General features: G+C 34.9%; 1 protein-coding gene across 5 annotated transcripts in view; it reads left to right on the top strand.

Annotated features, from left to right (window-relative positions):
* Positions 1 to 27823, top strand: part of VPS13A (vacuolar protein sorting 13 homolog A) — a 112559-nt gene that overhangs the window by 3026 nt on the left and 81710 nt on the right. For 4 of the 5 annotated variants that reach the window (XR_015281028.1, XM_086869257.1, XM_086869255.1 and 1 more), the window contains exons 2-20: positions 5829 to 5872; positions 6392 to 6434; positions 7311 to 7406; positions 7686 to 7787; positions 8463 to 8572; positions 8827 to 8886; positions 9947 to 10006; positions 10228 to 10308; positions 10748 to 10805; positions 12814 to 12941; positions 13143 to 13249; positions 13938 to 14109; positions 14457 to 14519; positions 18226 to 18361; positions 18973 to 19067; positions 19852 to 19994; positions 21289 to 21490; positions 21574 to 21688; positions 24383 to 24519. Coding sequence is in view for 4 of the 5 variants with exons in the window: in XM_086869257.1 (XP_086725383.1) it covers positions 5829 to 5872; positions 6392 to 6434; positions 7311 to 7406; positions 7686 to 7787; positions 8463 to 8572; positions 8827 to 8886; positions 9947 to 10006; positions 10228 to 10308; positions 10748 to 10805; positions 12814 to 12941; positions 13143 to 13249; positions 13938 to 14109; positions 14457 to 14519; positions 18226 to 18361; positions 18973 to 19067; positions 19852 to 19994; positions 21289 to 21490; positions 21574 to 21688; positions 24383 to 24519 (1952 nt within the window). In the remaining variant the exon portion in view is untranslated. Of the gene's footprint in view, positions 1 to 5828; positions 5873 to 6391; positions 6435 to 7310; positions 7407 to 7685; positions 7788 to 8462; positions 8573 to 8826; positions 8887 to 9946; positions 10007 to 10227; positions 10309 to 10747; positions 10806 to 12813; positions 12942 to 13142; positions 13250 to 13937; positions 14110 to 14456; positions 14520 to 18225; positions 18362 to 18972; positions 19068 to 19851; positions 19995 to 21075; positions 21158 to 21288; positions 21491 to 21573; positions 21689 to 24382; positions 24520 to 27823 lie in introns of those variants that run through there. The other variant, XM_086869258.1, reaches the window with a different exon arrangement.

Below are 27823 nucleotides of genomic sequence, written 5' to 3'. Positions count from 1 at the left end.
GAGCATGCTTAATATTCACCTTGGTTTTGATAAATGAGAGAATTCATTGTGCAGTATTAAAGCTATTCCATATTCAATCTGTGTAGTAAAGTTGTGTGAAAAAAGTAAAGCTGCTCCAGAAAAATATATGAACACATTAATAATTCCAGAAATGCTTTGATTTTTTTTGTTGATGTTGTAAAAAACCCTCAGATTGAAGGGTACGAATTTAGACTATATTAATATTGAAAAAAGATGTGAAATCTAAAAACACTGATGGCTGAGAATGTTGCAAGAACTGAATGATCTGAAATAGAAAAGGCAGTGCAGAAAGTTGAAGGTAGCTCAATCCATGCAGGTAAAAAAAAAGGTTATTTTAACATGTAAAGCCAATACTGGAAAAGTCAAGGCTCAGAAAAAAGTGTAATGGGAGAAAATCGTTTGCCTAAGGAACTCCATTAATATGAAGCAAGGTAAAAGACTGCTTCTGTTAGGCAGCCATCAGAGAAGGCTATTGAATGGCCAATGCTGGGAAGGACAGTGTCTTTTTTAGCCTATTTTTGTTTGGTGTTCACTAGGAAAGGTAGTTTCAATGAGGTGTATTAACAAGTGTGCAAATACTTGGCTTAGATAAACAAGTTAGATTTGAATGCCCTAGACCTGATCTAGTTAACTGGTCAAGTTGAAATACCTGAAAAGATGCTTGCAGAAATGTGAGATGTATGCAGTTGTCTCTGACAAGAAATGAAGTGCCAGTCAGGTTTCCAGTGCTGAGAGACCAAACAATTGTTTTATTACAGTTCATGATGCTATTATTTTCTTTTGACTATGCTAAATAATTTTTCTGTGTCTTGCTCAGACCCTCTGTACTGCCCTTTAAAAAGATTAATTCTAGGTTGACTTGCATACTTATTAGGTAATGTCTCAAGCATGTCTTAATGCAACTTATTATTTAAATAGCTGGTGTCCCTTTTTGGGGCAGCTCTGTTAGTAAGACGATACTGGCAGATAATTGGAATGTTTGTGAGTACATAAATACTTTTTTTTTTTATTTTTTTTTTTGGCTACAACTATTATTGTGAAAGACAAATACTTTTGTGTACCTTGTCTTGTCTGTACAGGTCTTGTTTATACTGTCTATAGCAGGTGCTATCTGCTCCCCTCCCTTACAAAACAGTAATTTGAATTCACTTGAGGGATCCATAATGTCTAGTAGTTTTTGCTGTCTTTTGTGATCTATTTTACAGTAAATGTCAATAAATGAGGTATTTGGCAGACACTGATCCTCAAAGGCTTACAGCTTGTCTCTAGAGGGTATGCTTAAACAGAAATAATTAACACCACAAACACAAGTGGGAAATGACTAGCAAAGGCAGCTGTTTGTGTTAAATGATCAGAGGTGTTCACAAGCAGACAGTGCTGTTGGAAAAATGCAGAAATTTTGTGAAAATATTTGAACAGGAGTGTTGGGTGCTGATCAGATACTAGCTAAGGTATTTGCATTTTCTGATCTTTCATCTCACTCTCATCTGCTTTCCTTCTCCTGCCCCTTTATTTACAAGACAGCAGAGAGTGATCAATTAGGTAAAACCTGCAGGATTTTTATATAGATTAATTTTCTTTCCCCCCCTCATCTCTTTTTACAACCATAACAAAATTTCAGTCAGACCTTTTTGATGAAATAGTTTACTAGATCTCTTTTTGCAAGCTGAATCATTCATAGTAGATGTTGGTTCATGCACAGAAATTCATTAAGTTATTTTGAGTATCTAAAATTAAAGCTATAAACTAATTAATTCTAGAATTTTGACTGTTTTATTTTGTTGAATCATTCACATTGTCCAGAGCTCAGTAAATCTAAAAATTTCCTTTATAATGTAGCCTAAAAAAATTCTAGACTTTGCTATACATATTTATAACTGCTCTGGCTTTTATTATTGATTTGGCTGGTAGCCTGCATGTTTAATCCTAGATATTTATACAACTCCAACTACTTGTACGCACAGTTTCTAAGGCTGCTTAGCTGGGTATTTTTTAATCATACATTGGATTCATTTCTGACATCAAAACATCTAGTTGCCCCCAGGAGGGGAACACCAGCCCTGCCAAAAATCCATCAACAAAACTGACAATTGAATATTGATGTATTTTTTTATTTTTGCAATTTAAATCTACTGTCAGTACTCACAGACTAATTCACTAGCTATGTTATGCCCTGTAACTAGGGATTGTTCTCTGGCTTTCCTGCTTCTGTTTGCGGGGGCTTTTGGTTTTTTTGCCTCCCATCCCCAAGAGAATGGTCAGGATTCAGTGTAGTTGCACTTAGATCTACATTTCATTGCAAGGGAAATGGCTACATGTGGTAGAGACCAAATTTTGGTAATGAAAGAGAATACTGCCATTGTCAATAACTGCATTTCAAATCATGAGCATCGGAGTTGGTTGCAAGCTTTGCAAGTCTGGTGGCTTTGGAAATGTTTTCTGTTTACTGCAGGAATGTTTAGTCAGTCTCATGTGCTTTCTGTCAAGTATAGGGGGAAGAAAGGTTACATCAATACACAAAACCTAGAGCCTCTTTTGTAGCCTTTTGAGTGCTTTGATGGTCCATTTACTATGATCAGACTGTATCAAGGTTTTTGTAAGGAAACTGTTATATTTTAGTAAACATGTTTCAGTAATTTTATACAGAAATTCAGATGCCTGGAGTTATGCTAATGTGTATTTCTTCTAATGATTCTTAACTAAAACATTAAACTTTTTAATTGTAAAATCATAAGTGATTTTTTAAAATTGTAAAATCATAAGCAAAAACAGTGAAGAATTATGTACCCCACTTCCAAATCCCAGCATTTAATGTAGAAATTTCAAAGTCTTTCTGTTTGAAGCACGATTGATTCTGTATTTATTGTCTGCCATTATGATATGCTCAGGTAAAATGAGAAATAGTTCTGCCATCAGAAAATACTGTTTGTAAATGCTTAAGATAATCGTTACTCATTTTACAGTACTTTGTTTTTGGAAGCATCCAGGCTGCCAAATTATTGTAGTCTGAGTTACTGTGCCTCTGCAGAACTGTGGCATGTGTCAGACTCTTGATAAATGAGAGGGAATGTTTACATAGCCATCAGTGAAAGTGAAGAAACTCAACCCAGTTAAACTGCTTCATGTGTCGCTTAGTCTTACAGTTTCCTTGTGAATGTTTTTAACCTGGCTCAACTGACCTGCAGAAGTTGCAGTCATGCCTGGTAACTTGGTTACAAACCTGAACCTTTGCTCTGGATAACATTAGAATTACTTGCCATAAATACAGTTGAAATTAGTGATATCTTCTTGAAGAAGCAAACGGGTTTTTTTTAGTGTTAAAATGGCCTCTGCAGAGTGTCGCCCTGAAAACTCAGCTTTTTCATCTTGTTTACATAATTTCTAAGCACTTTCCCAGGACAGTGACTGTAAACATAGATATGTATACATCCTTTCTGATACACGTCTTTAGATGGATGTTTCTCACGACCAGTGTGATTGGGAAGGTGGTAACCTAACTATCCAGTCACTGCTCATTGCCGAGAGTCTATAAATACTGAAGTTGTAAGAATAAAACCAGTTTTTTCCCTGTCATACAGGAGCCATGTCTGTGTGAATCACTGCCTGTCCTACAGTGACAGCAGAGTAAGCTTTATCAGGGAATGAATTTAGAATGGAATTGAACCAATGTTATATAAAACTATCACCTTGTTATTGCCTACAAAGACTATATAGTTCTAGTTCCTAAAGTAGTTACAGACTACTTTTGGGAATGCTCTCTTTGCTTTTTTTGCTTTTTTTTCCCTTTTCTGTCGTTCCTGGCAACGTGTGTGTATTTTAAGGCTTGGCAACAGTCTCATCAGCTGTCAAAAAACATCCTTCTGCATATAGTATTTCTCTGGACAAGCTGATGTTAGCACATGTCAGATGTATAGACTTATAATCACTGTAAAGTGATTATAAGTGGTTGCAATGAATAAATTAAAATGTTAAAAACTTCATGGTATTTTGTGAGTGCTGTGAGATGGATGGATTGGTTTACCTGATCAGCTCTTCCATATCAGTTCACTAATTTGAGCCAACTCTTCTAATGTGTGCACTTTTGAGATTTGGGTCCTATTTCCCAAAATTGGTGTTACTTTGAATAGTTATTGTCAGCACAATATAACTGCAAGAATATTCTTGCAGTTGGAGCTCCCATTTCCCCATACATTTTGCTATCATGCATCCTGAAAGAAAAGCATTTTTGGGTCAATTAAATCTTCATTTGCAACCTCAAGTTGTATTCTTTTCCAGGCCTGTAATCTGCTTCTGGTTTCTGGAATCTCATTTATGCCCCTGCTCAGCTGTATCAAGTGTCTGTTCCATGTGCATGTGTTAACACTATACAACTAATTTGAAAGTAACCATCACAGAAGCTTCATTCTTCTTGTAGATTTTGCAGAAGGCATTGCTTTGGACTATGTGCATGTTTAAGTTATGAGTTTTCTAGTCCCAGTATTCCTTTTGTTATGGCAAGTGCTTGATGTGAAGTATATTGTAGAACTGATCTTGCAATTCAAATTTTCTTTGTTCACAGTATACCGAATTTCACTCCTTAAAAATTAGATTACTGAAATGCTTCTTTTGAATTTTTGTAAGCCTATAAATAAAATTGGCAAGAATAAGACCTTTTGCGGGCTAAAATTCCACTCACATTTACTGTCTCTAGATTTCTACAAGCACAGAAAACAGATGGTTGAAGAAAAAGAGGCTAACTTTTGATTTCAAAATGAGTCTTACAAAATTGAGACAGGGATTTCCAGCATTTTTACTTTGGGTAATTTTACATTATTTTTCTTGGACATGCAAGCTCCATGAGACAATCTCAGGTATTTGTAGAATGATTAATCATCTTTCATGGTCCTAATCATCTTTCATGGATATTTGATGTGTAGGCTGTAGATCTCTTCCACAGTAAAAGTTTTGGGATCCATAGGTTGTGGACCACGAGATGTCCCACTGTGAAGGGGAAGGGAGCCCCCAAAATTTGTAGGTGCCTGTGGTCAAAAAGGAACAACAGAAGTCAGCGTGTCTGTAAAAACTTACAAAGTTTTATTATTAAATTAGACACACGGTGTGGAAATGGGTGTTAATTAGTCCCTTATAGTATAAACACATGGTGGTAGATCTTGAATAAGGGATAGGTGAAAGAGAAGAGAGAGAGGTACAAAGAGATTAGAGTGGGGTACAGAGAAAGAAAGGAAGAAAGATTGGTAGTCCTGACTCCAGCCTCAGTGCAGCTGATGGAGTGTCCAGGGTCCTGGGGCACATGTGTGCCCAGATTTGATGTGAGTACCTTTATACAGTTAACGTTTCCATGCCATGGAGCTGCTTTGTTTGTTTACTATGCAAATGAGTTATCATCTGCAGTTCATTCTTCTAGACCTTTCTCGAAATGGTAAGAGGGCTTTGGGGGTCTCTGGAGGTCTTGGTCCCTCCATACTGGATTGACCTTTAGTTGACAGTCCATGCCTGCTTCTTGACCTCATTCCATTGCTTATGCTCTACTTCAGGAGCCAGAGCATAGACCTTTGTCCAGGAAGACTTCTGGCTTACGTCTGTATGGCCACCTTTTCCTGCCAGGTCCCATTCTTTCTCATGGCATGTTCTTACCAGCAAATCTTGGTTGATTCCACTGCCATCCTCCATTGATGTTTGAGACATCTACATTGGCCCCCTTATCTTCTAGGCTTCTGTAACCCACTGATTCAGACTCTGGGACTTGCAGTGTGTATGACTACTACATTGCTTATTCCAGTTTTGCTTGTTGGCTTCTGTTTTTTTAGGAGCTGTAGCACTGAAGAATCTGGAAATAAAAGAAAATGCACTGGTAAGCTAGTGAAAATAACAATAATACTTGCAAACATGATTCCTTGAGCTTTGTTTTGGGTTTAATGTGCATTTTTTGATTCTTATTTAATGATACATTTTCTTCTAAGTAGAACCTTACTGATTTGTTTACTCTGTACCTATATAGATTATCTGATTCATTTGAGATTATATTCAAAGGGGAAAGTGTATGCATTTTTTTTTTTCCTCTAAGAGAACTCTCAACAATTGCTAAAAGAATTTGCTTAGGTCAAAAGCAAAAAAGCAATACTGAAAGACCTTTTTTTTTTTTTTTCCCCCCTAGCTCATGAAGCTAGGACTTTCTTTTTTGGAATGTATTTAGCCTAAAATGGTGTAACAGTCAAAATGGTAACCAAATGCTTGCTTATCTGTTATACTAATTTTTTTTCCTGTGGTTGACGGGTAAGTTTTTTAAGATTGTCATGGTATCTTTTCCTGCACTGGAACATTTCACAAGCTGCTGAATTGAGCTTAAATTTTCTAAACCCTTTTCTTTCAGAGTCGTTTGGATGTGCCATTTAAAGTTAAAGCAGGACATATTAGTAAGTTGCATTTTATCTTGTATACATGCAGGAATTTCTAAACATACTATCTTTCCTTGAAAGTGACTTTAGACTTCCTAAGCAAATAATTTCCTTATGTTCATTGATTTGTATATTTTGATTTGTATACTCTGAAGTTTGTCTCTTCTGAAAACTTTTTGAAGAAGCTTCTTTCAATAAAGTGTACTAGAGTCTTGTTTAAACCCCTCAATATTAATGAGAAAGTAGCCCAACACAGCAAAGACGAGCAGTTGGGCAGGACTGGATCTCATTCGTTGTCTTAACAAGACTCCACAACTGATTTTTTACCTTTTGCTTGCCTTTTCATCTCCTTCCTTCCTTCCTTTTGCTAAAATAAAAGGTTTTCTTGTTGCAAGTTGATTGTCTTCTAAAAGTTAGTGGTTTCTTAAAGTAAACTAGGTCTAAGGCCATTATGCTTCCTTTAAATTGACCCTGGAATAATGTATTTTCTATATTTCTAAATTATATGATTTAATATTTTATTAAAATTTGCGCTTGGTGAAGGAGAGACACTGTAACCTCATGATCCCCGTGTTCACAAAACCTCACGATGATGCATGAGTTGCCCATGTGCTTGTTTCTGATAGTGATGATGTCGATTTTCAAGGAAGAACACATTGCTGTTAAGAGGAGGAATGTAATTCAAGGGAATACAGAAACAATGTAGACCAAACTTCTCATGTTGCTTGTGTATTGTACAAGAGAATACAACTCAACTGAGGCATTTTCTAGGGTATTTTCTGTCCAAAGTAATGATTGTTAAGAGATTTTGTGTTTATTATCAATTATCTTTGCATTTCTTTTCCAGTCAACTATTTAACTGTATACTTCAACTTTTTTCTTTTGTGTTTGTAGGTCAACTTAACCTACAGATACCATGGCAAAACCTTTATACTCAACCTGTTGAGGCAGTCCTTGATGGAGTTTATTTGCTCATTGTGCCTACCGCCAGTAAGTTACTGTACAGGAAGAAGTGACTGTAGATTGGTGGGATTTCAGAATTAGCTGAAATGGGTTGATACTGTTTTCATGAGCTTTATTCCTAGAAGATACTTTTAATTACAGTTAAGTAATGGTATGGAAGTCTTTCAGTAATTTACAGTTCGTCACCTAATTTTTTTGCTGTTATGTAACTGTTGCAAAAATGTAAAATTTACAGCTTTTGACACAGTATCTTTAAAAAAGTATATAAGTTTTTTGGTATTATACTTTTTTACATTATGTATTTAGGCATAAAGTATGATGCTGAGAAAGAAGCCAGGCAGTTCTTGGAAGCAAGACAAAGGGAATTGCAGAGAATAGAGGAAGCAAAGCAGAAGATAGCTGACAAAGGTGAGAGTGGGAAAAGCTAATGAAAGTGATGCTTGTTCTTTATTTTTATTCAGAAAGATACAGACTTTGTCAAAGTGTTCTAGACTCTTGTTTTTAACTTGTTACTTAAAAACCTATTAGTTATGGTTTTTTAGGTATAATTGTGTTCAGTATTGCAGAACCAGCATTCTGAAAATAAAAAGGTTTGAGCATTGATGTGATATAATATAAATTGGGCTTTTGAAATATTTATTTTGTATCATATGTCACCTGACATTTTCTTCCCTCTTTCATAAGAAACAGTTTGTTTCCAGTATCAAAGCATTTTTACCAATATAACTTTTTAAAGGAGTTTCAATCTGTTCTTTGATACATGCGAATTCTTATCTTTAAATTCAACTTCTGCTATTTCTAATAAATATGTTTTGCCCACCTTGAGTATTGTGGGTGCTGGTCATACTTTTGAATAACCAGATGCTTCATGCAGAGTCACAGTAGGTAGTAAAGCTACAAAGCCTAGTTTGAGAATGTAAATGCTGTAGATTATACAGAGCAAACCTGTTTTTATACAACTGGAGTGCAATGTAATAGAAAATTAAAACAGTTACCATGCTAAATTTATTATGTTATTGCTTGTCTAATTTTGAAAAATACTGAAATGTAAACAAAATATTAAATTGTTTTCCTTTAACATAGATAAAGTGAAAGAAGAGAAACAAGACACTTTTGTAGAAAAGCTAGTTACTCAGGTCATTAAAAATCTTCAGCTGAAAATTTCCAACATCCATATTCGCTATGAAGATGATGTAAGTACTTTTGTATATCTTAACATAAGGGGTTGTGCGCTGTAACATGAAATTGGGAACCTATCTGATTTCTTTTAGTTGCTTTCCATGCTGAGAGAATACTAGTAAAGTTGTGGAATTTCTTACCTTAGTCTTATTAAAAAAACGAAACAAAAAGCTTGGACCAAAGCATAAAGATACTTAAATTCTTAGTCAAATATATGCTGATAGAGTATGAAATAATTTTTTTTTTGTCTTTTCTTGTGTTCTGTTAGATCACAAATCATGATAACCCCTTGTCATTTGGGATTTCACTTCAAAACTTAAGTTTGCAGGTAATTTTATTTCTCACTTTTTGTCTGAAAAACATGTTAATATATACCAATAGGTGCTTTTGTGTGTTGTGCTTTCTGGTAACACACTGTCTAATGGAAAGTACACATACAGTCATCAGCAATGCACAGTGGTAAGTACTTGGCTTATCAAATTCAGCGTAAGTGCTGCGATGGGTGTGCCATTAAAGATAAAATGCTACCATTAAAGTAGATCTTTAGGAGTAAATTCTTACTCTTTCGCCTGCTGCACTTTGTGGCTACTACACTGGGCTGGATTTAGGCTGTTTGTTCTGAATATTTTACTGAAACTGACTTGAGCTCCAAGAAAGGAAGTTACTACCTGATTACAGGAAGGGGTGGGAAAGGGAAAAATGGAAAAAAAAAAAAAGATGACATCTTTATTTTGAACAAGCTAATTTTTTAGCTGCAAGCTGCACTTTAAGGTGCAAAGATAGTAAGCACAGACAGTATGAATTTTTTTTTCTGGAAGACTGTGTAGTAGGAGCACTATGCTGATTGTGCTGAGTTGCTCTTATTCAGTAGCTTTTGCTGTGTAACTGCTAGTTTTAAAGAAAATGTGTCTCAAGTAAATGCTACTTCCTTGAATGAAATGGTGGTTTTGCTAATGCCTGTTTCTAGTATATTCAAGGGTGTTCTTTAGGCTTAAAAGATGAGATTTCTAAGATGAATTGCTTCCAGCATTATGAAAGAATTTAATCCATAGTTTATCTCTGTCCAAAGAGGCTGCCTAAAAATATTATTGGTGTAAAGGAAAACAGTTTGCAATACTGAAAACAGAATCTTTTGCTATCTTTAGTTCTTGTGTGCAGCCTATCAGTGTACATACATATATATTTTTTGGGGGAAGTAGCATTTTCAAGTTTTCACTTAAAGTAATGGATCAATCACCTTAAATCAGAAGATTGTATCCCATTATTTTCTGTGGCATTTAATTATGATGACATTACTTTCTTTTTTTGTAGTTTGTTTCAGTTGTAACACTTGTGAATTGTGTTGTGAATTATAGATATTGGAGTATTTTTCTTAATTCTCATTTCAGACCTCAGATAAGAATTGGAATCCATGTTTACATGATGAAACTGCCAAGTTGTTCCACAAGGTACAGTATAAACTGTATGCTAAAGAAAGAATTACTGATAAAATAAGCTACATTAGAGTTTCTTCCACAGAAAGTAAGATCAAGAAAACATGTAACTGTATAGTCTCTATAGCAAAAGTAGCATTCTGAATATTTTTATTCATTTTATTCATCCAGACATTTTGAAATCCAACTTATCAGTCTAAAACTTGTAGATGCTAACACATATGTTTTGTTTTCAGCTTGTGCGACTGGATAACCTTTTTGCTTATTGGAATGTGAAATCAGAGATGTTCTACCACGGTGGTTGTGATGAGTCATTGGTGAGTAAAGCACAGTGTATATAGCCTTCTAGCTGAAACTCGGAAGCAGGGAACATGCTTCATGTTCAGGCCTGCTTCTTTTTATGTCAGTGTCCCAGGGGAATTGTTTGTAACTAAAAGCATTTTTAGGAAAAAAAAAAGTATATGTTAAGGCTTTTATGTGATGGATGTATAATGCCCATCTGAGAAAGTTAAAATAACCAGTCTTCTGCCAGTAACAGAATATAGACAACTGATGGTCATCTTACTACTATTCAGTGATTTTTATTAGCTAAAGGTAGACATACTATTCTGTTTAAAACATAGATGAGTATTTTGAACTTTACTTTGGGCCAGAGGGATTATCTGAGAATTGTTTAAAAATGCTAACATTTTGTAATTTTAAAACTTTATCTGGAAATAGAAATGCAACTTTCTTTTATCTCTGTTGTGTGTGTAGGTTAATTTAAAACAGGGAGTTGCCAGCCACAACGTGATTCCAGATGGTTATGATTTTGGTAAGTCTTACTTAATTGTAATACGCATTCATAATTCTAATTTTTAGTGCATCTCTGAGGTTGTCACTTTGGCTGTTACTCAAAAATCTTAAAAAGGAGTGTAGTGTAAGCCTGGAAGAGTAACTGTCTTTCTGACAGTAAATACTGTATTGTATAGGTAGCCTTAAAAAAGCCTTGATAAAAGTGAGTCATGTACCATTCTAATGGGTTCTAATGGAATACTGTACATAGATCATCGTTCTTAGTAGCCATTGATTAATTCTTGTATTTAAAAAGTTTAGAATAGCATACGCACTGGGTAAGTTTAGTGAATTCAGATATTTTTGAGTATGTTTTTCAGTGCACCTGCTTTATGCAAAATATCTTCTTTTCATGAGAGGTGGAAACACTAATCAAACAACTTTGAAACTAACTTTGTTTTTGTTGGGTTTTTTTGTTTGTTTTTTTGTGGTGGGACTAACTAAAGTTGTATTGCTTTGAATATTGCTTGTTGAAGTCACATTGGCATTACTCAAACATGGTGGTAGTTAGCTTTCCACTGTATGGAAAATACTTGGTTTGTGTTTATCATGTGCATCTGTGTGATTGTTTAGAAACTGTTCACAAGTCTGAATGCCCTTGGAAGTGGCTTGTTCTCCAGCAGGAAGGTCCTCAGTTCACTATGGACAGGGTTAAAAAAGACACTGTCAGTTTTATGCTGCTGCCTTCACTAAAAGGAGTCTCTGTCTGTGTTGACTGACAGAGAACTATCTAGTAATTTCTTCTAATTTCTTACCAATCTTTTTTAGTTGCTGGCTTTGTATTTGCAAAAAAACAAATGTTAAATGTTCTAAGTTGTTTAAGGCTTTATGTAGTAAGTCTAAAATAGGTGTATGTAAAGTTTAGGATTCAAGATTAACACTATTTACATTCAGCAGTTCCATCAGAGGTGCTGACTATGCTGGTGATCTGCAGCAAATGAAAATTTGGTCCCATTTGGGACAAGTCTTTAGATTAAAACTTTGATAGGAAGGTAATAAGCATGAAGTCTAATTTTATCACTTCATGTAAATACAAATATTATACTTACATAAAAGAACCATAAAAAGATAAAAATCATAAAAAATGAAGTTTAGGAAGCTAAATACAGAGAGAAAATTAATTCAAATGCTACCATATAGAGGTACAGCTGGAAGTTTAACGGTTTCTTCTTGAAAAAAATGCATGTTTCCACTTGTATGAACCTTTCAGAGAATCTGGAATATTTGATATGTAGGTAATTTATCAGTATTTTTGCTGACATGAAGGAATTCGTATTTGATAAAAATAAGATTTACAGGAACACAAGTAATAAAAAAAATTCTTACTATTGGACTAATTGCTGAGGCAGATGAAAATACTGAATTACCATGGCTTCAAATGCCAGATATTGCCAAACTGTGTAACAGATAAAATATTTCTATCTACTCAGATTGTTTTTTCTTGTGATGTGCCTCACTTTTGTGTAGAATGCATGATTTTGTTCCATGCTTATTTGGGCTTGAAATTAAAAATATGGGATGTTTGGTAACATTGTTTAACAATGGTTAAAACCATTGTGAGTATAATTTATCAAAGAGCAAAGCATTTGTAACAAGAACAACAGCAAAAAAATCTTATGGAATAAGAGTTCCTACAGTGAAATAAATGCTATATTTGAAACTGTCTTGTACTATAAATGTATCATAGCCAAAAAAAATTACATTTGTTACAAAGTAAACTATTTATTGAAGCATTTGTATGTAATTCAGCATACAAGAAAGTTTGTGATGGTGTTCTGCAAAAATTTGTTGGATAAATGTTGCCAGAATGAAACTGAAGATTGAGTCTAGATTGTTTTCTATTTTAAGCTGTATTGGTGCAGTACATGTTTTTCAAGTCTAGCGTTTTAAAGCTAATAATCTGGCATAATTTATGATAAATATGTGTACAATTTATTACAATCTTAAATAATTGAATTGCACTTTTTTTATCAACTTGTGTTTTTTAGTATTCCGCCCAATTTCAGCTAAAGCCAAACTCCTTATGAATCCTCGATCTGATGTTGACTTTTCATCACCGAAAATAGATTTAGATGTAAACTTACAGGATATAACTGTTGAATTCAATAAGCCACAGGTACCGACTATTTTTCTGAAGTTATATGTAATGTAGTAAAACAGTTAGTTTGCAAGAATAAGGAAGGCAGTCTGAAATTTTATACTGTACATATAGAATCTATTAACTTAGTCTCATTTTTCTTTGTAAGCTTCAAAGAGAAGCTTGATACCTGTTGTTTGCAGAAAGATAATAATGCTCAGTTTGAATTTTTTTGCCTAGTACTTCAGTGTTGTGGAGCTTCTTGAGTCTATTGATATGATGACTCGAAATCTGCCATATAGGAAGTACAGACCTGATGTTCCAGTGCATAACAACGCCAAGACATGGTAGGCAACCTTAGATTTTGAAAATAATTTGTTAGTTATTAACCTGAAATAATTATCAAGGAATTGCTTCTTACTTAGGGAGGTTAGAACTCATCTCCTTCTGAAAGGGAGTCATCTTTGTTTTTATAATTTTTTCTTAAGCCAGTATTGTAAGAAGTTGATGAGGACCTCAAACCAAAGCTGAGGACACAATATTTGAAAACCTGTGATTGCGGTCTTAAAGACCATTATCAGGAGCTTAAGTCTTATAGTACTTTTATATCATAAATTTGTTTAAATGAAGGCCCCCCTGTTATATATTAGGTAGTATTACAAGAGCAAATCTATTACCTAAAAATAGGCAAACATTTGCAACACAGATGGCCAGGATTTGGTTTCTTTTCAGAAGATTCCTTACAGATAGATTTTTATTATTCTCAGCATGCATGCATTCTAAACATTCTACAACATCTGTGGGTACTTTTCATACACAGCTAACTTTGAGTTTTAGGAACCGGCAGTCTGTCAACTTTGTGTGGGGAAAAGGAGTAAAATTCTTAGTTCTCTCAGCTGATCAGAAGTGCAGTATTTGTCAGGGGATTTCACTCTTGGCAGCCTGAAGTTCCATTTTGTGACAGTCTGCAAAGTCTTAGGAACCTTTTCACTATCCCCAAAAAAATTTGAGCTATATGTTTGTATTTGCTTTTAGGTGGAAATACGTTATTTATGGCATCCTTGAAGTAAATGTTCAACCTAAGCTCCAAATGTGGTCATGGGAACATATTTCACATCATAGGAAGCAAGTGAAGAACTATAAAGAGATGTATAAAACAAAGATAACGTCAAAAAAACCTAATGAAGAAATCTTAAAATCATTGGAGGTTAGTAATTTTCTATTGAAGGCTTAAATATTGTTCGTCTTGATACTTGTTCAGACTTAAATAGTAATATGTTCCTAAATCAGTTCTAAGTTAAAATAAAATTTTCAGTGGCAATACTTGCAACTTTGTCACTACCTTTCACACGTGAGGTAAATCTTTAAATTAGAAACTGCAAGACATAGCAGCTTAAACTGATGTGCTATTCCACGTTTGTTTTAAGTTTTCAGATTGAGTGAATTAACTTGGTTTGCAAAAATTGAATTGCTTTCTGTTGTTTCCTGTAAAACTGAGCTATGGAATGTAACAATTTTCAAATTGTCTAAAATAATTTCTCATCTCTCTTCTAGGAATTCGAAAAGACCTTGGATATTTTTAACATCACTCTAGCAAGGCAACAAGCAGAAGTTGAGGTAAAATTGCATCATTTAAATGAGTCTATGAATAACTGAAACATAGCCTTTTAGCTATGGTGATTGAATTGTGTATCATACAGTCTTTGTTAGTTTTTCAGCTTGTAATTAAGCAAAAATTAAATAACTTCATGTACTCTTTCTTCAAAATGACTTATCTGGGATAAATCAGTTTCTACTTCTGGTGGGAAAGATCTACTGTGGAAAATGTGGCCAAACTCAATTTAGAAACAATTATACCCAAAGCTGTCAGGTTGGCGGGGGGGGGAGGGGTGTCCCTCCCTCCTCCCCACAGTACCACAGTAGCCTAGACTGTTGGTTTATTCTTTTTTTTTTCATGATAGTGTTTTACATTGAGTGATCACCTGCAGTATGTTGTGGCTTTGCAAAGAGATGCAGTGTTTCTATTTGCAAATGTGACTCAGAGTAGAGCAAATGCATAATACATTTAAGTAAATTTGTGCAAATGTGACTTGAGTAGTTACACTTAATTCGTTAGCTTTGTTTTTCCTAGGTTAATGTACTACTTAATTTTACATATAATGTCTTAGCATTTTTATAAGACACTGAAGTGAAATACTTACAGTTTTTCTGAAATCTGTGATCTTTTTCCATTAATAATCAAGGCACCTAGAAGTAAGCAGAATAAGAAGTTTGCCATCTGAAAGGAGGCAGTAATTAATAATTAAACCTTTTTAAATATCAGTTACTGCTTATGACAGTGCTTGAAAGCAATTTAAAAATTTTGATTTTTTAGGGTTTTTGGTATGTGAAGTATATTAAATATAGTATAAATGCAATTGCTCCAATCACAGATATTGTGCTTCTAACCCAAAACTCTGAAGAGGAATCTAAAAATGTGATTTTCCCTTCTCTTTGTCTGTATGTGTGCCTCCATTTGGATGCATGTTACCATTATCCAGACTGTAACAAAACAAGAAGCAGCATTCATGGCTGTTCCCCTTCAGTTTGTCCAAACTGAAGTGCTTTTCAAGGGGTGGAGGAAGGTTTGGTTTTGGTTTAGTTCTCTTAAGTCTTTAGTTCTCTTAGTCTTATCTCGTAGTGTATACTTCTTGGTTTTATCTTTTTCCTCCAACTTTTTGCAAGTTAATGGAAATCCTGATAGATACTTCCTATCTAGTTTTATTCTTCCTTTCCCCAGTTAGATCATGCTGCTTACAAAACATTGTCATATTGCATTCCTAGTACCTTCAGATCCTGAGTTTTAACATACTTTCCTGTAACACTTAAAAACAGGTTGCAAGAAAACGAATTTTCAGTTGTTTGGACTGTAACTCTTGCATTTGAAATATGTTAGAAGTGCATCTTTAAAGATGTGCTAGCTGATTATTATGAATATATTTCAAAGTATTGAAAATCAGGTCACAGTGATATGAAGCTGTATTCTCTCTCTTATCTATTTGTCAGGACCCATCTGTGTTACTGTCATCAAGTTATACCTTTGTAAAAAGATTCAAAGGACCTAGAAGAGACAAATCTACTACTAGTTTGGTATCCTGAGAGTTAGCCTTAAGTCTACCAGGTGTTTAAAGGAGCACCCATTAGATGTGGGCTGAGTAAAGCCAGGCAAACGATCTTGCTGTTTGCAAAGCTTTTCTGTTTCTTATAAACATACCTAAGAGTTGAATTTCAAGGGTTTACTTTTCTATAGACCTTGATATCAAGCTCCTCAGAAATCACATTTGTGATCACAGTGCTGATTTTCAGGCAACTTTTTAGCCAGAACTTTATATTCCAAACCTCAGACCACGTCTGCTTCTTTATCTTGAGTGTTTGAAGTACCAAATAGTAGCTTCAGTGAGCTAAGCATCAAGTTTCTATATCAGCTTGAGAAATGTTATCCTTTCAACCCAGGGCAGACTTTTAGTATTTACCTAAGTAAGAACACAGGATAGACTCATGGAATCATTTAAGTTGGAAAAGATCTGGAAGATCACCAAGTTCAACTATTAACAGGGAAGTGCTAAGTCTACTAGTAAACCGTGTTCCAGAGCACCACATCTACATGCCTTTTAAATACCTCCAGGGATGGTCACTCAACCACATCCCTGGGCAGCTTGTTCCTTTGCTTGGCAACCCTTTCAGTGAAGAAACTTTTCCTAATAGCCAATATAAACCTTCCCTGGCACAACTTGAGGCTGTTTCTGCATGTTCAGTTGCTTGTTACTTGAAGAGACGAGGCTGACCTACCTGGCTACACCCACCTTTCAGGTAGTTCTCTCTTTTAGTCTAAGTAGTTGACCTTGCTGGTTAAGCTTTGTCTATGACTGCATTGATTACTAAACCATTGTAAATGGAGGACAGGGAAAGTACAAGAGGATTCTTCAGCAAAGTTTTGTAGTTGCCATACTGCACAGATTTTTTTTTTCTTCATCTTTGCAGAAGTGGCTTCTGTCTACAGTCTTTCTTACCCTGGGCTGTGATGCCTGCTTCTGCCTCAGGCATGTTAAGAGTTATAGCTTTGAACATCACTTATTCTCCCTGGCAGTTGTCCTTCAGCACCAACTCCCCAGTACCCCAGATACCTGTAATTTTGCAGAGTTAACTCTTTTTGTCTAAGGCTGATCTGCTTTTTCTTTGGGTCATTCACTCTGTAACATCTGCTTGATGACATGGCAACCTTTATAAAGAGGACTTTTGAGTTCTTTGTTAAAATTTTTTGAAGTCTTGTGTTGTTAAGCTGACATTTTACATCATCTCTGAGGTGAATCAATAGTATAAATCCAGAAGCCTTTACAGTTTTTTAGTGAGTCCTGTCTTTCTTTGGCCAGTAGGTATGTAGATGTGACAAGTCCCTACAGAGTACTGATTTATAGTTGTCTGTTTTTCCTAATTGTGTTGCAGAGATGTTTGGGTTTTGAATGCTGAGGAGGGATCCCTGTCTTACTTTCACTGAAGTGTCTTTAAATTTAGGGCTTATATGCAACTGTTTGTATATTTTTGGATTGTATTAATCATGAAGAAAGTTAGTTTGTGTTGATCACTACAGTTCTAAGAACAAATTTGTCACTTGGATCACTTGATATTTGTTTGCCATCCCCATGATGAAATTTTAGTGGTCAGTTTTGGATGTAGTCTATACTTTCTGTGAGTACCTAGCATTTGTGAGGACCACTGCACTGGCATCAGATAGGGCATCCCCTTGTGGAAATAATGAATGTGGGCAAAAGGAAGGCTTACTTACTATTCTAACTGTATATATAACATATAGGAATAGTTAGAGTAAATATTGTACTATGAGGGTAAATACCTTTTAAATTTCTTAGGGTATCCATCTTGAAGTGAAAAATATAGGGCTGATGTAAAATTTGACCTGTAATGGCTATTTAATTGCTTACATATGTATTTTAAATTATTCTTTAGAAAGCTGTTGAATATAATGTTCAGAGTTTTTTATGGCGAGAGCTGGAGAGAAAATCTGCTATGTAAGAAATGTTTATTGACCTTTTACATGCTCTGCTCTTTTGTAAAGGTAGTTGTTGTTATGCTAAATAAAATTGGTCCAATAACACACTGTGTACTTGAAAAAGTGACTAGAAGGAAAAAACAATATTTTGCCTTTTTAATGGTTGTCTAGTGCTGTTCTGATTTGTTGGAGCTGCCTTGGGCAGAACTTCCTCTTTATTAGGAAAATAAAGGAAAAGTGTGAAGAAAGTTACTTACCTGAATGTTTTTTAAATTTAAGGCAACTAAAGCTGGATTGAAAATCTACAGACCAGGAGTAAAACAAGATGATGAAAATTCTGGTGGCTGGTTTAGCTGGATATGGAGCTGGTCGGGTGAAAAAAAGGATGAACAGAGCCAAGAAATAAAGGGTTCAAGTATGATAATTTACTGGTATTCTTTTTGTTACTAGGACTCTAATAGAGTCCTAAGTATCTAGCAGTGGAACTCATTATCAAATTATTGGTGTTTACATTTTCTTTTAGCCTTTTCTTTTGCTGGTGTAATTGTTAATTGCATGTAGCAGAAGTTGTACAATTGTACAACTCCTTCTGTTGTTCCTTCTGAACTGTGTTCAATACAGCTGAAATTAATGGAATGTAAACAATTTAACTTGCATACATTTTAAAATTTGTCTATTTCATGCCATGTATAATCATGTTTGATTTATGAGGCACCTACTAAAAATTATGGAACATAGAAAGTAAATCAGAAAGGCTGTTTCTGTTGTTAGTAAGCTAGAAAGTAGAATAGGTAAGGAAAAAATTTTAAGAGCATTTTAAAGCATGCTTTAGATTGGGAAGACTTGGCTTTAAACTCCAGGGTATTTCCTTCCAGTAATTCAGGACAGTAATTTTGACAGTATCTACTGTATATCATGGAGTTAGCAAGCACAGGAAAGTGTTTAACAGTATTTGCGTTTTTCAGATACCTATTCTGCATGTATAATACATATGCATAATTTAACTAACCTCTTGAAATGTGTCAGGTCTTGAACAACTGATGACACAGGAAGAGAAGGCTAAACTTTATGCAGCAATTGGATATAGTGAAACAGCTGTGGATCCAACTCTTCCAAAATCAGTAAGTCATTGCTGGCTGTATGACAACACGCAGTTGGTATCTTTATCTACTAATAAAAATCTATAAAGGTGATAGGAAATCAATTTTAAATTACTTGAAGCTCTGTCTCTGTATTTGAATGCTGCTGTTCTGATACGCTTTATGAGGTTACTGCATGCTGGTTTTATGTGTAACAGCTTCCTTAGACGCTGTTTCAGTATAGTGATTATAAAGCTTACTTTTGGAATTCTGAAATAGTAAAGAATATATTTGTGCTTGTTCTAAGAAGAATAAGATCCTAAATGTAGTGTATTGTGGTTTAAACACTGAAGTATATTCATATATTATCTTACAATATTCAAAAGTTTTTTAAGAAAATGCACTTCTTAATGAAGTATCAGGAAGTGCACTGGAATCTAAAATATGCGCGACAGTAGATGAGGTAGAATAAGTGAGTATATAAAGAAAGAGATGATTCAAGGATTGTAATGGGGAAGAACAACATTTTGAATCGTTCAGAAATAGTATGATAAATCAACCTTTTGTGAGATACCAAGGATGGTATGATGAACTGCATCAGAGGGTCTTTATCACAAAATATGGTAAAGATATCAAAGACTCATGTTTGTAAGGATACTCTACTCTTTAGTTTAGCCTTGCCTCTTCGTAGACTTTTACACCAGCTGTGGTACAAACTATACATGAAAGCAAGCTTAGTTGCAGCTTTCATCTCTTCATAAACTGTATCAAGATGTTCATTAATGTATTTTATACTCCTGTGTTGTTGTCTTTCTGGCATATCTAGTATGAAGCCATGAAGTTCTCTGTGAACTTACTAAGCATGTCGATATCAATAAGAGAAAACAAGCAAACTCCTACGCTAATAGAAATTGCATTAGCTGACTTGAGTACAGTATTTACTCAACGGCCAGGTGCACAAGCAATAAGGTGAGCTTTCTCTATCAAACTGGTTTTGCCTTTCATTAAATGATGATGAGGATGACTAGTAGGCATTTTAAGACTGTGTTATGGTATTTAAGTGTCATTTCTTGTGCAGTTTGGAGTGGAACCATTCTGTGGCTAAGGGATGAATCATGGATATTCTTTCCATGATAGAATACTTTGCATCTTCAGAGGTCTTTGTGCTAATATGGTTATAGTCCTTTGTTTTTTTCAAGTTTGTCATCGTTATGTGCAAACAATCCAGCTACTAACTTGTAAATTACTTTGAAAAGTGACTGTTAAGTTTCCTTTTGAAACTTAACCTGAGTAAGGTGATCTTACAACCACTTGTCTGTGGGCATTTAACATGACTGAAAAGTTCTTGTATTCCCAGTTCACTTTTAGATTTGTGGAAGAAGGATGTAACTGATGATTTTTCCTTTGTTTTGTGCTCTCATAGTAGGTGTTGAAAAGCATCTACTGAAATATTTCAATTTGATTTCAAATATAGTGTCTTAAAAATTCTGGGAGAACGTAACCCTTCTGTTTTAAACCTTGTTCCTTCTACTTTGAGACATACAAGTATAATCTAGGTATGATATTAAGATACTATTGATCTTGATTAGTTTTACGCATAATTTTTTTCAAGTTTTGCTTCTGCCTTTTCTGTTGGCACTCTTGTGCATCTAAATGGCCCTGACAGTGCTATTGTACTAAGAAAAAGGGAAAAAATAACATTTTTTGCAGTGAAATATTTTTCTTAGAGTGTTGTGAGATAAAAAATCTTAAGCTGAGAGCTGTTGCAGAGGTGGATAGCATATTGAAAAAAAAAAAAAATCCTAGACGTGAAAAGTACCTTTTGGAGTAATGAAAATGTATGTCTTTGTTTCTTTCATTTCTCTGCACTAGAACCCTTTTCTCTCTGCTGTATGTCTGTTTTCCACTATAGATATACCTTCTAATTCCTGAGGTCATACTAAAGAATTCCCATTTGTATCTCTTACCTGCCCTGACACCTGTCCTCATGAAAAGTGTATGAAGGAAATAACTTGGATGCCCTTTTGTATTTCGACAGGGGCAGCTAATAGACACAAAAGATAATGAAATGGAAAACAGTTTACACATGGATGTTTATATTAAGTCTTTAGAATAAGCTATTTATAGTTAAGGTAGGGTAGAAATTTATTTTACTGGTTTGTGTTTTGGTTTCTTTCAATCTAATTTTTTATACCCTTACCATCTAATTGTACTTAGCCAGATGGATATTGCATCTGAACAGTCTGCTTACATTTCTTTACAGGTTTGAAACAAAAATTAACTCACTTGAAGTTACAGGTGTATCTCAAGAAAAGTGTACACCCCGTCTCCTCTCTTCTCGAACTGTCTATTCGGATGAGAGTACTTCACTTTTAAGCATAATGTTTGAGACTAATCCTTTGGATGAGAAAGCAGATCAGAGGATTAGGATAGAATCGCAACCACTGGAAATAGTGTATGATGCAGTAAGTAAATATTTGAATAAGCTATAAATCATCTAAAATCCCACTTAATAGTAAATTTACCAGGTTGGTTTTTTTTTTAACAGGTGACAGTAAATAGCTTAGTGGATTTCTTCAGGCCTCCTAAAGATGTACATTTAGAGCAATTGACATCAGCAACTCTGATGAAACTTGAAGAATTCCGTGAAAAAACGTCAACAGGCAAGTGCTGCAATGCTCTTCCGATGGCACACTCAAAAAAATTTTAGATCGTAGGAGTGTTAAAACTGTATCTTTCCTTATGGAGATGTGTGCATCCAAGTCATAGCTTTCTAACACACCATCAAAATAAGCTGAATTATTCAATCTCATTGCAATGTGTTTATTCTAGGTATTGAATAATTTATGTTTGTATCTTTTTTAACTTCAACAATTTCCGCTTACTTGTAAAATATGCTCCAAAGCTATAGATAATATTTCAGTTTTTTTGCTCCATACAGAGTTAAAAGAGTTTGATACATCTATTTTTTTCATCTCATATGTAAAATCCCTTAGTTATTTAATATTCTTCAAATACTGATTCTGGGATATTAGTCCCCTATGTTAACCTCTACATCCTTTTCAGATTCCTTGTTTTTCAGGACATCATGCCTTTGTATAGGTGTTTTCAATTTTCTGACTTCCTTGATGAATATTGATTTGGATTGACTCAGTTCAAGTTATATAAACTACATTTATCTGCCTTCCAACTGCTCAGTTTTACAGCCGTTTCACTAGTTTTCATTTCATCCTGTTTATCTCTAGAGATCTTGTATTTTAAGACATGAATGCAAATGCTGAATACTGTGAAGACTAACACTGAGATCTGTGGAATTAATTAGTTCCAGTAAGGATGTCTGAGATTTAAATCAGAGATGTGTCCAGCATAGTGTCCTGTCTCTGTGGATGGGAGTGGATGCTGGGGGGATATTTCTTTTATAAATTATTTTTAAAAGGAAAAAAAACCCCAATTGATGTTTTCTAAAACCTCTTTTAATTTTATAACCTATTAATAATTAAATTGTAAGTATAAAAAAATCTCAGTACTCAAGTGATAGAGATTTAAAGAAAACTCAAGAAAAATGTTTATTTAATTGCTGGCTTTTATCAGGCTGGTATTGGGAGGGAAATCAAGTGTCAATGGTATTTTTATTCATTAGTTCTTCTGTTCTTCTTTGAATGAGCTATTTAATTAAGGACTAAGATTAACCAGAATTATGTGCTTGCTTTTCTGTTTTTTTCAGAAATTTCTTGATTGATATTGAGTATATTGATACAACAGGTTATTGTTCATTTCTCAGATGAAATTTTAAATTTGCTTAGATAGAATATGCTTGGTTCTCTGCTCATTAGCACCAAATATAGTGGTGTTGATAATAATCAATTTTTTTGTGGAAATATGAAATCATGCTCTGTGTTTATTCCATTTTAAGCATATTACTGTAGAGGTATATCCAATACTGTTTGTACCCTCACAAGACTGCTGAGTAGCCCAGAGCAACTTAAAACCTTGTTCCAATTACAAATGAAAAATTTGATGGGAATTTCTAAAAATATGTGGTGCATTGCTTGTAAAATCTTGTCTGAGTCTTAGAGAATTGCCAGGGAAAAAAAGATTAGATCTGCAGAATATTTTGTTGCAGGGACTATGCTAATCTCAGAGGTAGAATAAGAAAAATGGGAACATATAAATCTAATTAATATGTTCAGACCTCAAGAATGAGTCCTTAATGCTTTTCTTTGAAGCAATAGAAGGTAGCTGGAAAATATAGGGGAACTGTGAACTGCAAAATTGAAGGAACCTGCTACACTGGAATAGTTACGATTTTCAGCACTAAAACACATTACAAAAGCTTGGTTTACCAGAGCTCAATTTATGTATTCTTCTGTGTTTTCTTCCCAAATAAAAGAAACAAGAAAATATTTGCTTGACCTTTCTACATTACTCAAATTCAATTAGGCAGGGCAAACTGAAATATTTTTTTATTATTATAAGTTGTTTTGTCTTGGAAATGCTGAAATGTAGTTGCCATCCAGTTCTTCACTGACTGGCCTAGCTCTTCTGTGACTGGACAACCTTTGATACTGTAACAGTTTTAATTATTCTCTTGCCAATGGATGTGTTGACTATCATGTTGTCATCTTCATAATTCCTTATCTCTACTTCTGTGATCATCAGCTTGTTGTAAATGGGAAATACTTAATGAGTTGTGGCTGCATCATAAGGCAGTTTCCAGAGCTAACTTGAAGCAATGCCATTCATTCATCTTCAGCTGAGCAAAAAACCAGAATTTGACCTCAAAATTTATAACTGTCTAATTTTCATAACTAATTGCATGATTTTTAAACATAGTTTTTGTAAGATTCTATATTTGCATATCATTGGTATCTCAAGATGGAGATGTTTGTCAGCAGTTTGTGTAAACTTGTGTATTTCAGTGTCAATAAATACTAGCAGTTTCACCAGTGTGGTGTATTCCCCCAATAAAAAATTCTAAAGCAATTAAATTTCTGAATGTATGGGATATAGTGGGTTAACTCAGTAATTTCAAAGTAGCAGTTCACATTCCATTTCTTCTCATTTCATCTCTGCCCAGTGGGAAACTTTTTTGAGTTTGCATATGTCATGTTGTTGTCCATACTTGTCAGTTGGTACTGTTTGCTATCATGATTTCATCTACTCTATGCTTCTTTAAGGAGTGTCTGTAATGAATTGTTCAGAAAATATATGAAGAGAATGTGTACCTTATTTATCTAGCTTACAGTGCTTATTTAAAGTTAGACCTGATTTTATATTTATCGCTTTTTAAAGATCCTATAGGTTCTGTATTAATTACTTCTGTTTCTTTATATTTAATAATTGTACTCTTTTTTCAGGTTTGTTGTATATTATTGAAACCCAGAAAGTTCTTGACCTCAAAATAAACCTCATGGCTTCATACATTATTATTCCACAAAAAGGATTCTATGATCATACATCAAATTTACTACTTCTGGATCTTGGTAGTTTTAAAGTATGTATTTACTCAATGCAGTATTTTACAAAAAATAATTCTTTTTACCTGATTTACCAAAAATTCAGCTTTTACCTGATTTTCAGTATCTTAATTTGAATTTTATGGTAGTGATTAAGTAAAAGTATCTCTTGCAGTTTATGTATTAGGTATTTATTTTAGAGTGCTTTCTAGTCAAGGCAGAAGTTACTGAATTCTTCTCAATAGATTTGTTCAATGCAAATTCTTTTCTAGCAAAAGAATTGCTAGAAAATACTCCTTCCCTAGTATGAAACTGCTGTGGATACTTTGGACTGTTACATGGAAAATACCTAGTAACTTTTTACATTGCCTTACAATATAAAATAGTGAACTTCTTTCTTACATGATTAAATGGTATTGTTATTTTTCCTATTATTATTACTTGCCCTTTAGTCACTGAATTTACTTTAAAATGAGTAAAGTAAACATATTGGCAATTTTAAAGATAATTTGGATTAAATTAGAGGAATGTTTGAGATAATGATTTATCTTTTTGACTTTTCCCTTGCATAAAGTATGTAAAATTATAATTTATCTTTATAAAATAGAAATAGACTTTAAAAGAAAAGAGACTTTTTCCATATTATTAGTAATCTTCTTACTCACTGATGAACTTGTGCTTTTCAGGATAAATGATCTTACATGTGTACAGGCAATTTACTTTTTTTTACTTGTACTCTGGGTAAGGTTGATTCTGACGCTTATTATCTGTTTAGATTGCTGTCTTTTTTTTAATAAAAATTAATTTCAAATCTTAAAATCTTTCTAAAGAGAGTTAGTTCTCTATGTAATTTCTACATAATTACCCTCTGAGCATGTGATTTCAGTTAGAATTATGGAATGGTTTGGCTTGGAAGAGACCTTTAAAGTTGAGTTTAACCTCCCTGTAATGAGCGGAGACATTTTAACTAGATCTGGCTCCTCAGCCACTTGTCCATCCTTACCTTGAATGTTCCCAGGCATGGGCATCCACCCCCTCTCTGGGCAACTCATGCCAGTGTCTTGCCATTGTAAGAAAATTCCTTGCATCTAATCTATATCTACTCTTAGTTTTAAAGTGTTACCTCATGACTTGTCAGAACAGGTCCTGGTAAAGTCTGTTACCATCTTTCTTTTTGGCTCACTTTAAATACTGAAAGGCTGCTGAAACATCTCTCCAGAGCCTTCTCTTCTTCAGGCTGAACAACACCAACTCCCTCTGCCTTTTTCTTAGAGGAGGTGCATTCTGTCCCTCTGATCATTTTTCTGGCCCTTCTCTGGACCTGCTTCCACAGGTTACAGCACTCCAGGTGAGGAGCAGAGTAGAGGAGCAGAGTAGAGGAGCAGAGTCCTCTCCCTTACCCTGATGGCCACACTGCTTTGAATGCAGCCCAGGGTATGTATGGCTTTCTGGGCTGCAAGTGCACGTTGTCAGGTATCATCCAGCTTTTCATCCACCAGCACCCCCAGGCCCTACTCCATAGAGGAGCTCTCAATCCCATTGCCAGCAGCCTGTATTGATCACTGAACTATTGAATCCCTTTGATTGGAAGAGATATATAGGATTCTTGAGTCCAGCCATTAACCCAGTAGTGGCAGGTCCACCACTGAGTTATGTCCCTAAGTGCTTTATCTACGTGTCTTCTAAATTCCTCCAGGGATGATGACTCGACCAGGTCCCTGGGCAGCCTGTTCCAGTGCTTGGTAATGCTTTCAATGAAGAATTTTTTCCTAATACCCATTCTAAACTATCCCTGGTACAACTTGAGTCTGTTTCTGCATGTTCAGTTGCTTGTTTCTTGGGGTAAGAGATAAATTCCCACCTATTATCCCCAAGAGCTACTGACTCCTTTCAGGTAGTTTTAAGGCAAGGGCCTGCCCTACCTCCTTTTCTTCAGACTAAAGAATTCTAGTTCTCATGGCTACTCCTCACAGGACTTGTGATATTTTCCCACTTTTGTTGCTCTTCTCTGGACATATTCCAGTACCCCAATGTCTTTGTTACTGTGAGGAGCCCCAAATAAAGTATGGTATGCAAGGCGCAACCTCATCAGTGCCAAGTACAAGGAGACAATCCTTTCCCTTGTTCTGCTGGCCACACTATTGCTGTTGGCCATCTGGGCACTGACTGGCTCACATTCTGACTGCTGTGAATCAGCTTGACCTGCTCCCTTCCTCCCTGAGCTGTATCATTAAGCAGAGGGATTCACTGCCTGGGCACACCTCCCACAGGTGTGCCCACTGCTGCTGTCTGATGTTGGCATAAGAGTCAGGCACATCCTGCAGCCTGCACCTGCATGACAGCATGTTCCCACCAGTGTTCTGATCAAATGCATCTGTTGTGGTGGTATCATGCTTTGGTAATAGAGGATGCCCCAGTCCAAGTGTAGATCCATGCAATAGGTCACATTTAAAAAGAATGTGTTGGATTGCTTCAGAAAGTGGAATTAGTGAAGAATACTGCTCTGTAGATACAAAAAATTGTGATCTGGTTCTAAATCCAAGTTATTTCAGTGACAAGTAATTTCACGAGCTCTTCTGAATATTGGTTATTTGTAGGCAGTTTGTAGAGTTGGCACTTTGTAGCTGTTTGTGTGCATGAGACAACCTCCTGGATCTAATCCTAAATCTAATAGCCCACCTCCATTTCCATCCATACAAGATGGATTCTTGGTAGAACTGCATAGAAGGATACATTTCAAAATCACTTCAGTGTGTCTGTGAGATCTTTTTCCTGAACTGGATGAGTAATTTTTGTAGTGAATGTGACTCCTAGATTGGTTCCTCTGATTTAGTAGAAATTAGAAATATCGTAAGAGAAATTTCAGTTGCCTCTCAAGACATGATTAGTAATTCTGTATTCACTTGGAGTGACATATGCTTAAGTGAGAGATGGGTCATTTGTTGGATGACTATGCTTAACACAAAATAAATAGTCTTTTTCCCTCAGTTGCATACTGGGAAAGATCAAGCCCCAGGAGGAAAAATGGCATGTAAAATTAAAACTGTGTCTCACTAGATAAATAGGGTTATTAATTTAGTCGTTCTGAGTTTGCATCTCTAAGTTATTTTTTACATAAAAGTTACAATGGACTTAGAGTCCAGCAGTACTGAAAAATAAATGCTGTGTCTTGGATGCTATTTTTTAAACCTCTTTTAGTTTTTCTGAATATTACCTGGGTTTGACAAAATCAAATATGAATCAAAAATTATTAGACATATAAGGATGAGGACAGACACATTTCATCAGAGATGAACATCAGAGAGGGCACATACAAATGTGAAATACCAGAGATGTATGGGT

This window comes from Cyanistes caeruleus, chromosome Z (assembly GCF_971803275.1).
Source record: "Cyanistes caeruleus chromosome Z, bCyaCae1.hap1.1, whole genome shotgun sequence".
Lineage (NCBI taxonomy): Eukaryota > Metazoa > Chordata > Aves > Passeriformes > Paridae > Cyanistes > Cyanistes caeruleus.
The sequence above is the reverse complement of the archived record's forward strand: the minus strand, read 5'-3'. Positions and strand labels throughout refer to the sequence as shown.